This window comes from Canis lupus, chromosome 20, assembly GCF_011100685.1.
Source record: "Canis lupus familiaris isolate Mischka breed German Shepherd chromosome 20, alternate assembly UU_Cfam_GSD_1.0, whole genome shotgun sequence".
In the NCBI taxonomy this organism is placed as follows: domain Eukaryota; kingdom Metazoa; phylum Chordata; class Mammalia; order Carnivora; family Canidae; genus Canis; species Canis lupus.
In genome coordinates, this window is record NC_049241.1 from 3,936,655 (window position 1) to 3,950,051 (window position 13,397).

A 13,397-nucleotide genomic window follows, 5' to 3' on the forward strand; every position below is an offset into this window, starting at 1 on the left:
GCCATTTACAAATCTCTCCTTTTTCCCAGGGATGCCTTCTTTTCCAACCTACTTATTTTTCTAGATAAGGAGGACAAGGTTCAGAGAGGTGATATGGTTCACCCAAAGCCACACAGCTCCCTGGGAGCATGGCCAGAATTAGAACCCATGGTTCCTAATGTCTAGTGCAGCATGCTTCCCTTAGAGACATTTAAATTCTAAACTTCTCCCTTTCCCTTCCCTTTTATCATATCACCAATTTGGGTGCTCCTTAGGAGTTGGAGCATACATTGATCAGGAGTTTTGAACTTGGTGGCCCTGAGGGGTGCTTGGATCCCTCTTATGATGGGAAACTCACTACTTCATAGATAGGCAGTTCCAACACTGAAGAGCTCCCACTGAGACATGCCCTTTCTCAAGTGAGGCTGAGCTCCACCTCCCTGTGACGCCCCTCTTTGTGTGCTGGCTCATCAGCTACTTCTGCCCAGGGCAGCCCTATAGATACTGGGTGGCATGGCCAGGGAGCCTGGAGGCTGCTCTCCTGCAGGCTGAGCCGCCCTGTGCATCCTGGGTTTGAGTCTCCCTGTCTGTCTCAGCCCTCTGGGGGCCTCAGAATGCTGACCCCCTCCCACACTGGTCAGGGATGGACGGTGTGGAGTCCAGAGGGCCCCAGACCTGAGGGTTCCTGGTTTAACTCAGAAACAGAACCCACATTCTTTGGCGGGAGATGTGCTGGGTTTGCCGATGCTCCTATCAGCAGCACAAGCCTGGCTTGCAGCAGACCTCCAGCAGGGGCTTCCTTCTCTGAGTCTCAGTTTCCTCTTCTGTGAAATGGGACAAGTTATCCCTCCTGGAGGAGTCCCAGGCACTCGGGTGGGGCTGAGGCACACCTCTGTTGCAGGACAGCCCAGAAGCACTGCTGTGTGTCCTACTTGAAGGAGAAGAGCTGCATGGCTGGCGTCATGGGGGCCAAGGAGGGCGAGTCCTGTGGGGCTGAGGACAATGACACCTGCGGCGTCTCCTTGTACAAGGCAAGCCTGATGTGGCATCTGTAGCCTGGGGGTGAGGTCCTCGAGGGCTGAGGGGATGGGGAGGGGGCTGGTTAGGCTCCTTGTGGGACTCCTCTGTGGGGAGTGACACTCTTGCCTGGTCTGGGGGGTTCTTCATCTGCATAGAAACACCATCAGCTATTATAGTGACCCGTTAATTCAGGAAATGTTTGTTGCACACCAGCATGTCCTGGGCTGCTTTATGTACTAAGTGTCTGTTTGACCCTGGACCAGCCCTCTTTTCTGAGCCTCATCTTCTCCATCTGTATAAAAAGGGGATGATAATACACATCTTATGGGGTGCTTGTGAGAATCAGAGATAATGGAAACTCCCTATGTGTTAAGTGCATAGTGGGTCTTGACTAAGTGGCAGTGCCCAGCATTGGGAAGTGCAGGTCTGGAGTGTCTGTGAGCTGTTGCTCTGTGACCCACCAGCTCAAAGCCTGCTGGCTTATGACTCGTTTAACTCATGAGTCAGGGTGGGTTTGCTGACCTCGGCTGCTCTGGCAGGGTTTGCTCACCTGTTTCCCACAAGCTGATGGCTCTCCTGACACTGGATAGTCTAGAAAACGGACTTCTCTCTGTTCCATGTGGTCTCTCCACCTCCAACAGCCTACCCTGAGGCTGTTATTCAGTGTGTGGCTGGGTTCCAACACAAGGGGTAGAAGAGTGCAAGGCCTTTTGAGGTCTCAGCTCAAAACTAGCACACTGGCACTTCTCTCTCATCCTCCTGGCCAAAGCGAGGCATGAGGCCCCATCCAGAGGTTGGGAAAGAGATGCTTTCTTTTGAAAGGAGGAACTGAACTATTACATCACAAAGATGGTAGAACAGTGAACAGTGAAAAATTGGGGCTGTTGTTACAATCAGTCTACTATAGTTGTTTAAACAAATTAAATATTTTATTCTTGGAGGTAGACAGTCTGGGACAGGGGGTACCCAGGCTTCTATTTCTCTGCTCAGTCATCTTTAGCTGTAGCTTCCATCTTCACAGTTACCTCATGATCCCAGATAGTTGCTAGGGTTCCAGCCATCACATTGGTTCCAAAAAGGAGGAAGGAGAAGAGCTAAAGAGATATATTTCCAAGTTGAGTCACCCCAGTTTAAAGTTCCCTGAAAGCATCACCCAGTGATGTCACTCCTATCTCTAACTTCAAAGGAAATTCTGTCTTTTAGGTGGCCTGAGTAGAATTGGGTTCTGCTAGTAAATTTTGGTAGGGGGCTGGTTAATGGATGTGTCTGGGAGTTAGTGTGTAGTTCTTTTCACAGTGGCCATTTATTAATCACTGCAAAAAACCTTGCATTAGCCCTCCTTTGAGCCACGCATGGGAAGTGGAAACCGATGACCCCTCTGCCCTGGGATGGCACACACAGGGTGGAAGAAACGAGACAAGAATGGATTCATTCCCAATTGCCAGCTCCTCCCGAGCCTGGCCCTGGGCTGTGTCCTGGGGGCCCTGAGTGCATCCCACGGGCTCACAGGCCGCAGGAAGGCACACGGGCTCTGAGGGGCCAGGGTGCGGGCAGTGATGACGCATGTCTCTCCAGCAATGCTGTGACTGCTGTGGCCTGGGACTCCGTGTGCGGGCTGAGGGCCACTCATGCGAGTCTAACCCCAACCTGGGCTACCCCTGCAATCACGTCATGCTCTCCTGCTGTGAAGGTGAAGACCCCCTCATTGTGCCCGAGGTCCGCCGGCCTCCGGAGCCCGAAGCTGCACCTCGGAGAGGTGAGTGCTGCTCCCCAGGGCCAGAGCATATGGGCCGGTTGAGTGAGGGGCAGAGAGAGCTTTTGGGGCTTCTAGCCAAGGCTGGGTGCCCTCTTGCCTTCAGTGGGGACCCTGGGTCCACTGTCACCTGTGGTGAGGCACAAGCCTACTCTAGACAGAGTTCTGTGGCCTCCAATGGTGGCCTCTGGCCTATTACTTCTGAGATGGCGATCCCAGCCAGCCATGTGGGTGCCATCCATTACCACCCACTGAACCACCAACTCCCTTACTGCCCTGCCACTCTCCACTCTGCCTCCCTCCCATGTCTTTGTTCACCTGCGCATCCACACATCTTCTTCCCCATTCACTCTTCTATCCAACCATCCACTTCACCATCCCCTGCACACCCTCCTGGCCCATTTCTCTATGCATTTATCCTATTATGCCATCCATTCCCGTCTCCTCATCTGTCCACTCACACATCCGTCCTTCCATCCATGTGTCTACCCACTGACCCACTCACCAACCCACCCGCTTACCCATCCGTCCATCCATCCATCCTTTATCTGTCCATCTGCTCATGTATTCACCCACCCACCCAGCAGGAAGCCCTTTACTCATCCACTTATTCATTTACCTTCCTTCATCCATCTGCCCTCCATCTCTGTCACCTGTGTCTTGAGGGATAAACCAAGATAGAGAATGCTTTCGGAAATGGTGCCTTGCCTGCCTGACCAACCCCTTCAGGCCAGCACTGCCGTTCTCCCTGTGTTCTCAGTGCTTGGCCCCTAAGAGTCCCTAGGAAATAACTGAATAAATGGTGGGTTTGTTTGGTGGCCTCCCCTTCACCACCATGAGCCCTGTAAGGGCTGATCAGGCCTGGGTCCTCTTCCCATGTGCCTCTACCCAGAGCCTGCCCCCGGGCAGCCTTTGGCTATATGTGTGCCAGTGCGGAGCCTGGAGCCCGTGTTTGCTCCTGTCTGAGCAATCTTAAAGCTTCCAGCCCTCAGTGGAAGGGCTCCCCAGTCCTCCATATGCTCTGGTCACTGTTCCAGCTGCCATGTCCAGCTCCTGTCATCCTAGCCAGGGATGTCTCCTGGACTCATGACCGTTAGCCTCCTTTGTGCCTGTGGGCCAAGAGGAGCCTGGTGAGGGTGTCCCAGTGAGTGCACAGAGACTCCACTAAGAGGGACCAGCCAGCCTTACCAGGCTAGTGCGGAGACAGTTCTGTGTCCAGTCCAAAGGAAGTACCACCTGTTGGAGCTGGCTGGAGGGGCCTGGTTGAGCAGTGCTGGGAAGGTCTGGTTAGTACCCAGAAGGGTTTGGTTCACGGTATAGTCCGTGAGGAGGTTTGGCTCTAGGAGTCAGAGGTGGGGATGCGGCCCAGTAGGGTCCAGGGCCAAAGGTGTGTGTTCCTCTCCTCCAATGGGGAACTGGTGGGTAACCTGGGCCTCAAGAGACATAGATGGTAAGGCCAAACTGACCTGGATTCCAGTGCTACTCAGGTGACTGACCTTGGGCAAATCACTTTGCTCCTCTGAGCCTCCATTTTCCTTCTGCCAGGAGCATTGTATGAAGAGCATGCTGGGGGGAGGGTAGGCTGAGCATGAACCCTAGAAATGCTCCCCAGCCTGCAGCCCACTCAGCAGAGCCCTGGTCCATCTGTTGCCCACCTGCAGTGCCAGGTCTTCAGGCTGGACCACCAGCTGTCACGGCCCCATCTGCATGAACCAGGCCAGGGCTGATTGGGCTGAGCACAGTGTAAACACCCTTGATGTGAAACATGTTTCTCAGATGTAACCTCATGTAGTTGGTCTCTTGGGGGGCCTGGCTCCTGGGGCCAGTGAGCAAAGCTGAAGTCCCATGCTGACTGGGAACATGAAAGGCTGCAGCACCCCCTTCCCCATTCCATTACTGATATATGAAGAGCCTCCAAGGCACCTCAGCCCCAGAAGCCTTCTCTGCCACTCCCACCTGCTCCCCACTGCAGCCCCGGCAGGCTGGAGAGACCTAGTGCTGCCCAGGGTAATGTGGCTGTAGAAGGCCCAAGTGAGAGCTCAGATCCCCATCTGACAGAGCACATGTCTGGGGTCCTTTTTGTTGCTAGGGATGGTCCTCCCAGATGTCACTGAGATCAGGGGTCTAGATCCAGTTCAACACTTTAGCCAAAGCTTCCTGAGGAGTGTTATGGGCCTGGCCCTGGCATATTGCAGGGTATAAAGACTTGGACCTGGCTCTCATGGGTTCATTCTTTTTTTCTTTTTTTTTTTTGTTTGTTTTTTTTGTTTGTTTGTTTGTTTGTTTTTTTTCATGGGTTCATTCTTATTGCTGAGGTCTGTTTGTTTGTCTCTCCATTCATCCATGCATCCATCCATCTACCCACCTACCTATCCTTCCATTCATCCATCCCTCCATTCATCATCTGTCATCCATCTATCCATCTATCCTTTCACCATTCAAGCATCCCTTCATTCATCATCTATCATCCCTATCTCCCTTCCTCCTTCCACCCATCCATCTGTATCTATCCATCCATCCATCCATCCATATTCATCTACCTCGTTCATCATCTATCATCCATTCATCAATCCATCCATTCATCTATCCATCCATTCATCTATCCATCCATCCCATTCATCTATTTATCTATCCATCCATCATCTGTCCATTCATCCACCATTCATTCATCCCTTCATTCATCATCTGTGATCCATCCCTCCCTCCCAACTCCATGCATCCATCTATCCATCCATCCATCCATCCATCCATCCATCCATCCATCATCCATTCCCTTATCCCTCCATTCATCACCTATCACCCATCTAACCATCCATCCATCCATCTATCCTTTGTCCATCTGTGCTCTTAGGTGGGCACACAGAAGGTTCTCATGAGGACCTTCACTGATTTCCTGGAGGCCTATAGTGTCAGCCACCTGCTGGGGCCAACCCGTGTCCCATCATGAGCACTGAACCCCACTCTAGTTTCAGAGACAGAGTTGGCGAACCGGGAGGCCCTATCCCTGGGCACAGAGACTGAGCTGCCCAACAGTCTGCCTGGGGATGATCAGGATGAGTGCCTGCTCCTCCCAGGGGAGCTGTGCCAGCATCTCTGCATCAACACCGTGGGTTCCTACCACTGTGCCTGCTTTCCTGGCTTCTCACTGCAGGACGATGGCCGTACCTGCCGCCCAGGTAAGGGCCCAGATGGCTGGGCAGGGGCTGATCTTGCCCGTGGAGCATGGTGTTCCTGTGATGGACACAATGGTCTGCTTCCCCTCCTGTTACCCAACACTCTGGAGCTTGTGAGAACTGGAGGCCCCTAACAGTGGGATTTGTAAGGCCAGGCAGACAGGTTGAAATCATTTGCTCCATCTGAAGCTCTATCTGTGTGGGCAGCCTCAGCATCCCACCCTAGAGCCCAGTGCAGGGCCAGGACCTAGGCTACAGAGGCCCCCATCGACCCAACTCAGTCTGTATCCCCAGCAGTAGGCCCGAGGTGGTCAACCTTCAATAGGCAACCTAGGAAGCTGCCTCGTTCCCTGGTCTGGGAGGCTCTCTGCCTGCCACCTGTCCAGGGATAAATACATTTTTAGTCTAGAAACTCACTCCTCTCCTTCCACTTCTCCTCCGCTTCAATAGCTGCAAGAGAGATCTTGCCTGGGGTATGTTGCTTTCTGAGCCTCAGTTTCCTCTCGTGTGAAATGGGTAGGAGGGAATTAGACAAGGCATGGTGCCCAGGGTGTATGAAGAGCCTGAAGCCAGGCTGAAGGCATGAGCTGTCCCCCTTCTATCTACTCTGTCCATGACAGAAAGTGACCCCCCACAGCCGGAGGCTGCAGAGGAATCTGCAGTGAAACCAGAGTCCTCCCAGGTGGCCTCCAACACCATCATGCTACCAGTGCCACAACCCAACACCTGCAAAGGTAACCTGGGCCCTGGGGTGGCTCTGGACTGCCTGGTGGGGGGCTCCTCAGTGCTGGGCATGTGCAAGATGGCCTCCTCCTGCTTCGGGGATTTGGTTGGTTGGTCGCGCCTGTCTGCGGTCAGGAATTGAGAATGTAGCTGAGGAGGTGAGGTTGTGGGTGAGGGGAGCCCAGGGCTAGGGTATGATCTCAAGCAAGTCAGTTAGCAGCTTTTCTTCTTAGTTCCTATAACACTGAGCGAATAGAATCCTTGCTTGAGAAACTGTCTTGGAGCCTGCATGGAAAGCACAGCCACTACTGTGCGTGGAAAGTCCTCTTTCTTGGTCCTTCTGTCTCTCCATCCTTTCTCTCCCCCCTGCTCTGTCTTCTGTCCCCTCCTCTCCATCAGCACTGTCACTCCAGGGAGGGGTTTGGTGTCTGAGTGGTGATGGTGATGGGAGGCCCTGAGCATTGCCCCTGACACCAGCCGATTTACCAAGGGTCCTTGTGGAAAGGATCTGTGGCCGGGTTCCTTTGCTCCCAGGCCCTCTGCCTATAGGCTGGAGCAGGGCTGACAAGCCTGCTGGTCTCTGATCTCTGTGTGGTTTTTTTCCCCCAGAAAATGGGCCCTGCAAGCAGGTGTGCAGTGTCATTGGGGACACAGCTATGTGCTCCTGTTTCCCTGGCTATGCCATCATGGCGGATGGTGTGTCCTGTGAAGGTGAGTACCACAGGGGCCGCTCTCATACCTGTGCAAATCTGAGCTGGCCTGTGTTGGGGGCCCCAGAGCAGAGACGGGACAAATAGAATGAGGTGGATGTGTTCTGAGTGTGAAACTTAACTGAGTTAGTAAGGGAGTGTTTTTGGCTGCTGTGACACAGAGCATCAAATAGAGGAGCTGAAACAGCTCTTTCCTCTCCTGTTACCATGTACAGGTGTGCACATGCCATCCAGGTGTGCACACAGGCTGGCCAGGGCTTTTCAGGCCACTTCTATCTTGTTTTTCTACCATTCTCGAGAGCAGAGATTCTCAAACTTCAGTGTCCCACAGAGTCACCTGGAGGCCTGGTGACAGCATGGATCCTGAGAATCCCCAGAGATCTTGACCCAGCAGGGCTGGGGTAGGGTCCGAGAATTTGTGTTTCTGACAAGTCCCTGGACCGTGCTCTGGCTAGCCCTGTCTGTGTGGCTGAAATTGGTTTGTGGCCACCTTGTCCTTGTTCGAACAGAAGGGAAAGAGAGAGGTGCACACCCTGTTGTTGTAAGGCAGGACCCAGGAGTGACGGTCATCCCTCCCACTTTTCTCTGATGGGGAGCAAGGCTGGGTAGTAGGTGCCCCAGTTGGATGGCACGTGCTTGGTTCTATTACTGAAACCACAGAAGGGGCAGTAGATGTTGGTAATTCAGGGTCATAGAGGGACCAAAAGCATGTCCCTTTCATATCTGCAGTCCTGCTAGGACCAGGTCTTGTCCTGGTGGGACTTCAGTGTAGCACGGCCTGCCACTATGAAGTGAGGGCATTGGATCTGGCACCTACTGGGGTGCTTCCCAAGTGAATGACACCTTGAGAACAACGCAAGAGATCTCAAGACTATACCTTCTCATGTCTGGAGGCAGGACAAGCACGGAGCATGGAGATGGTCTAGGAAGTGCTTTAGTTCAGGTTCAAGTTGAGGAGATACGACCTCAGTGGGTGTCCAGGGGTAAAACAGTTAAGTCTATCTGAGAAAATATGCATATCCCTATCAGAAACTGAAACCCACATCCAGCCCCTTGGCTGGGACTGTGTTGTGATGTGGACAAAAACCATCCACATGCCCAGAGAGGGCGGGATACTGACCCAGAGTACACAGCATGGCGGTGACTGGCCCACCTTTCTCCCAGGTCGGGGGGAGCAGATCTCAGGTGCCCTCTGGATTTCCCTTCGCTTCCATCAAGGCCCTGAAAATGTGAGGAATGCATCTCTCCTGGTCGGGCCTCCTTTGGTCCCGGTCAGGGTGTCCGTGTCTCTCCAGGCCTCTGCAGGACCCCTGGCAGTAATGGCTATGGGGTCCAGACCAGACGTTGCAGATAGTGTTCTAAGAGGGTAGCCTGCCCTGCAGGGAAATCCTGCTGGACTCTACCCTGTTAAATAATTGAAGAAGTTACGCAACCATGAAAACTCAAGAACTTTTTAAAAAATGACCAGATTTCAGATTTTTCTTCGAACTTCTGCCCACAAGGGGTTCACAGTCCTGGTCCCCCCCCTCCCCCAATAGACCACAGGCCCCACAGTGCCCCAGTGACCGCTTTCCCTGTGGATGTTGCCAGCCTGGTCCCCTACACACTTAAATTTCAAATCCCTGCTGTTGCCGTGCCTCCCTTGGCTGCCTGGGGAGGTGGGAACGCCTCCAGAGCTGGGTGGGAGATGGCCCCTGGTCCCACCCTGCTGTGTGACCCTGGCCAGGCTTCCTGTCCTCTCTGAGACTCACCTCACACCTGTCCTTCCTGGGGTTCTGGCTCTGACATCTTTGGACTGTATAAACTCCAACTTGGGCCTGAAGCCCAGAGGTACGGCTGGTGCCCTAGGAGGCCCCGGGCAGGTCCCTGCCCTTCTCTGGGTCTCAGTTTCCCTCTCTGTCCCTGAATGCTCCAAGACAGGCCATGCCCTTCTAATGGCACTTCTGTTTTTCCTCCTGCGGCTGTCACTAGACCAAGACGAGTGCCTCATGGGCACTCATGATTGTAGCCTGCGACAGTTCTGTGTGAACACCTTGGGATCCTTCTACTGTGTCAGCCACACGGTGCTCTGTGCCAAGGGCTTTATTCTCAACAGGCACCGGAAGTGCGTGGGTAAGCGAGAGCCCCTGCCTGCCTCCACCGTCACGGCTCTCTGCTCTGCTCCACGCCAAGCCGCCACACTGTGGCCACATGCTAAAGGGCCTGCCCTTTGCATATGAGCTCTCAGCACCGCCAGCACCCACTCCTGCTCTGTGTCATGCCCTACATGTCCTGGTGTCCTGTTCCGCTTCTTCACCGATACCACCGGGAGGCTGCTTTCCCCAGGGACGTATGTGCCTGAGAGTCAGAAAACTAATTGATGTATGACTTGGCTGGGTCGCTGAAGTGAGGAGGTCATGTGTGCAGGCAGCAGATAGAGTCCATGGGGTCTGGAGACAGGGAGGCCTGGGTTTGAAGCAGGACCCCCTAGTAACCCTGTGGCCTTGGACAAAGGCCTCCCCTTCTCCACGCCTCAGTTTCATTATCTGTAAAAAAGGAGGCGTTGATCCTCCTTTGGAGATGATGTGACCTGTATATGGGATAGCACAGAACCTGGGGCACAGTAAGCATGTGATGTCAGCTGCTGAGATTATCCTTAGGTGCACCTGGAATCCCCTCCAGAGGTGAATGGATGGAGCTGGGGTCAGGCTGACCCAGCATTGCACCCCGACTCGGTGTTCATTTGCTATGTGACCCTGAACAGTGGCGCTCCATCCCTGAGCCTGCTTCCTCGCCTCTAACGTTGGGGTCAGTGGGGCCCAGCTCCTGGCCTGAGCATGGATGGGGCCGGTGCTCGGTACCAGCCCTTCCCTCCTGCCTCCTGGTGCACAGTGGCCTGGGGGCTGGGGCTTTAGGTGTGCCCCCCGGGCAGTGAGGAGGGCACACTTGATGCTCTCCCATGGCTCAGTGGTCTGATGTTTTCATGGAGGAAACGGGATGGTCCTCAACAGAGAGATAGACCCAAAGTAGCAGGGACTCAGGGCAGACTGTTAGAAATGCTCCAGCAGAGACACAAGCAAAGGGAGGCGTCATTCCAGCCTGGGACATCTGGACACACTCCCCGTAGAAGGTGGCATTTGCATTGGTCTCCAAGGACGGATGGGACTTGGAAATCGGGAAGGGCATGCAGGGTGGAAGGAACTGCTCGAACAAAAGTGTGGAGGGAGGAACAGCGCAGAGTGTATCCAGGGCACGTGATCAGAGCCCCATCTGTCTTCTGTGTGCTTGGGGACCATGTCCAGCCTGGACATGTTCTCTTCCTCACCCTCCGCTGCCACTGGGCAGATGAGCCCACGGTGCTGGGCTGAGGGGCAGCTGCAGACATGTTTGCCCCTGGCCTCCAGCTGTCGGCACAACATGCGCCCTCCTGAACGTGCTTGTCAGTGGCTGGGCAGCTCTTCCTGTCTGGGTCGTGTCTGTATGTGTACGTCTGGGAAGGCAGATCCTGCCTGGGCCTGCGAGCACCCCTCCCGGGACGCCCTCGCCATGCCCGGGTGTGCAGGCTCCCCCGGTGGCCCGGATAGAAGCCCTCACACTAAAAGGGGTCACCAGGCAGACAGAAAACAGGTTCTGGGATTCAAAGAGCAATGGTGTATTTCATTCAGCAAAATTTATGAGCTCACATTCTCGTTCTTTCATGTCTCCCTCCTTGTTCTTTCTGTACAGACGCACCAGTGTCTCCTCTCCTCCCTCCTGCTCCACTGACATGCTCATTTTATCATCTGTTAGCGCTTGTTCTCCACCCCACTTCTTCATGCACAGATGAGTACCCATGTCATCTGCGGTTCATCTGTTAGCTCCAGACATGGTTATGAACCCCGGCTGGTGAGTTGGGGCACTCGCACCTGCATGAAGAGTGTGCCCCCCTGCAGCCAGACTGCCTGGGTTCACATCCTAGCTCTGCAACTTTCTAGTTGCAGGACTTTAGATGAGTAAGTTAGCCTCTCAGCCTGTTTCCCCATCTGTGAAATGACACAGGAGTAACACTCGTCTTTGTCATTGCGGAGATGGAATTAGAATTCCCCAGTATTTGATGTCACTGTTACAATTCAACAAATTTCACACTGAGGCAGCCTGCATAGGTAGTGAGCTCCCTGTCATTAGAGGTATGTAAGCCAAAGTGGGATAGGGTGGAGCCAAGTCCTGAAGACTTCTAACGGATGTGTGACTTCTGCTATTTGTCTTTTGTGTCCTGCCCCTTGGGGACCATATAGGCCATGGGAAAAATGTTCCAAGTGGGGTGTTCTGCTAGATGATGGGAAGGAAGTAGCTCCGGGTTCTGCGGCCCATCCTGCAGCAGCATGGAAAGGGCACAGCTCTGGGCTGCGTGCTCTGCGTTCCCCTCTGGCTGCTGCCTGTGCAGTTATCACTTCATTTGTGAAATAGCATCATCCACCGCTGACCCCTGGTGACCCTCAGGTAGTGTCCGCTGCTGTTATTTATTCCGGTGACTCCTCTCAGGCTATTGGGGTTGTGGAGCTGTGGCCTCTCTGGGGTCGTGGGTATGCCTCTCCCTGTCACACCATCCTGTGAATCTTTATCTTGCACAGCCAAGCCTTCCAAGCCAACCTGCTGGCCCTGAAACTCTCCCTTTCCACCGCCCCACTCCCCACCCAAGTCAGGGTCAGGCTGGCCTGTATGCCGTTCGGTCACCTGTGATTTGGGGGGCCTCTTTCCCCAGCCATGTGCTCCCCCTGCACCTGGTCCCCGTCATCCTCCTAGACGTAGCTACATGTCCCTGCCCCTGAGAAGCGACTCTGATAGTGCGGGGCGCAGAGACTCAGCTTTTCTCCCCCACATCTCCACCTTCCCTGTCCCGTCCCTGTTCCAGGGGGGCAGCTCCCTGAGGGCGGGCGCTGTGGCTGACACCCCGCGTGGCCAGCTGGGCCTGGCACAGAACAGGTGCTAGTTACCGTGTGTCTAGGGCTGACTGCACCGGTGGAGGATTGCGGTGCCTCCTGCCAGGTGGAGCGTGGCGGCGGCCGGCACTGGGCTGGTCATCCTTAGCACCCGGCCCGGGGCGGGTACTGGTGAACTCTCCGGGTTCTCCTGCCCCCCGCTTCTCTCACCTTTGCAGGCCTCTCCCCTTCCCAGTTGCTCATCTCAGTCAGCTCTTGGCCTCTTCTGTCTGTCACTTATCCCCTAGGGGACCTCCGCCGCTGACCACTCCCCAGTTAGCATGCTCCCCCCACCCCCGTGAACTCACACGCGTGCCTGGCTGCCTCTTGACACACACTCGGTGTGTCCACAGGGTTCCCAGCCTTTCCCGCCAGCCTCACTCCCATCCCAGGTGCTGGCGCCCTGCCTGTTCGACTGCTCAGCCAGGAAGCTCTGCACACCTCTTGGTTCCTCTTTACCGCTCACGTCTGGCTCATCCATCACTGGATCCTGTGGGTTCCTCCTTCACAACATTTCCAGAGCTGGACTGCTTCTTCTCGCCTCCATGGGGGTGGTCCGAGCCCTGTCATACATCTCCTGTCCTAACAGCCTCCATGCTCACCGCTAGGGTGTTCACACTCAGCCAGGGAACCCTGTCACAAATGAGTCAGACCATTTCTGTCCTCTGCTGGAACCGTCTATGGCTCCCCCCTCCCTCAGCATCCACACTCTCTTCTCTTCTCTCCCCTGCAGCCACACCCCCTCCCGGGCAGTTCTTGAGTCTGCCGGGCAGGCTCAGTCCTCAGAGTCCTAGTATCCGTTGTGTCCTATGCCCGGAGTATCTGCTTGACTCATCCTGTCACCCCCTCAAATGCTTGCTCAAATGTCCTCCTGTCTGAGCCTGACCTCCCTGCTGCTCCTGTCTTAGCCTCCCTCCCTGACCTCCCTGCTGCGCCTCTGTATTCCTCATTCCCTTCACACTGCTCTGTTTTTTCCCACAGCACTCATGACCACCACCCTCCCGACTTTATGTTTATTTTTCTGTCGGGCCTCCGGCAGGGATCTGTCTGTCTTGTTCACCGATGGATGTATCCCAGTGCCAAGAACAATGCTTGTTGGCAC

General features: G+C 54.6%; 1 protein-coding gene across 4 annotated transcripts in view; it reads left to right on the plus strand.

Annotated features, from left to right (window-relative positions):
* The window catches only part of FBLN2 (fibulin 2), a 97,900-nt gene that overhangs the window by 68,947 nt on the left and 15,556 nt on the right, over positions 1-13,397 (plus strand). For 3 of the 4 annotated variants that reach the window (XM_038565528.1, XM_038565527.1, XM_038565530.1), the window contains 6 exons: positions 881-1,010; positions 2,575-2,755; positions 5,719-5,928; positions 6,546-6,659; positions 7,258-7,359; positions 9,330-9,470. In XM_038565528.1, the coding sequence (XP_038421456.1) occupies positions 881-1,010; positions 2,575-2,755; positions 5,719-5,928; positions 6,546-6,659; positions 7,258-7,359; positions 9,330-9,470 (878 nt within the window). The remainder of the gene's footprint in view (positions 1-880; positions 1,011-2,574; positions 2,756-5,718; positions 5,929-6,545; positions 6,660-7,257; positions 7,360-9,329; positions 9,471-13,397) is intronic. The other variant, XM_038565529.1, reaches the window with a different exon arrangement.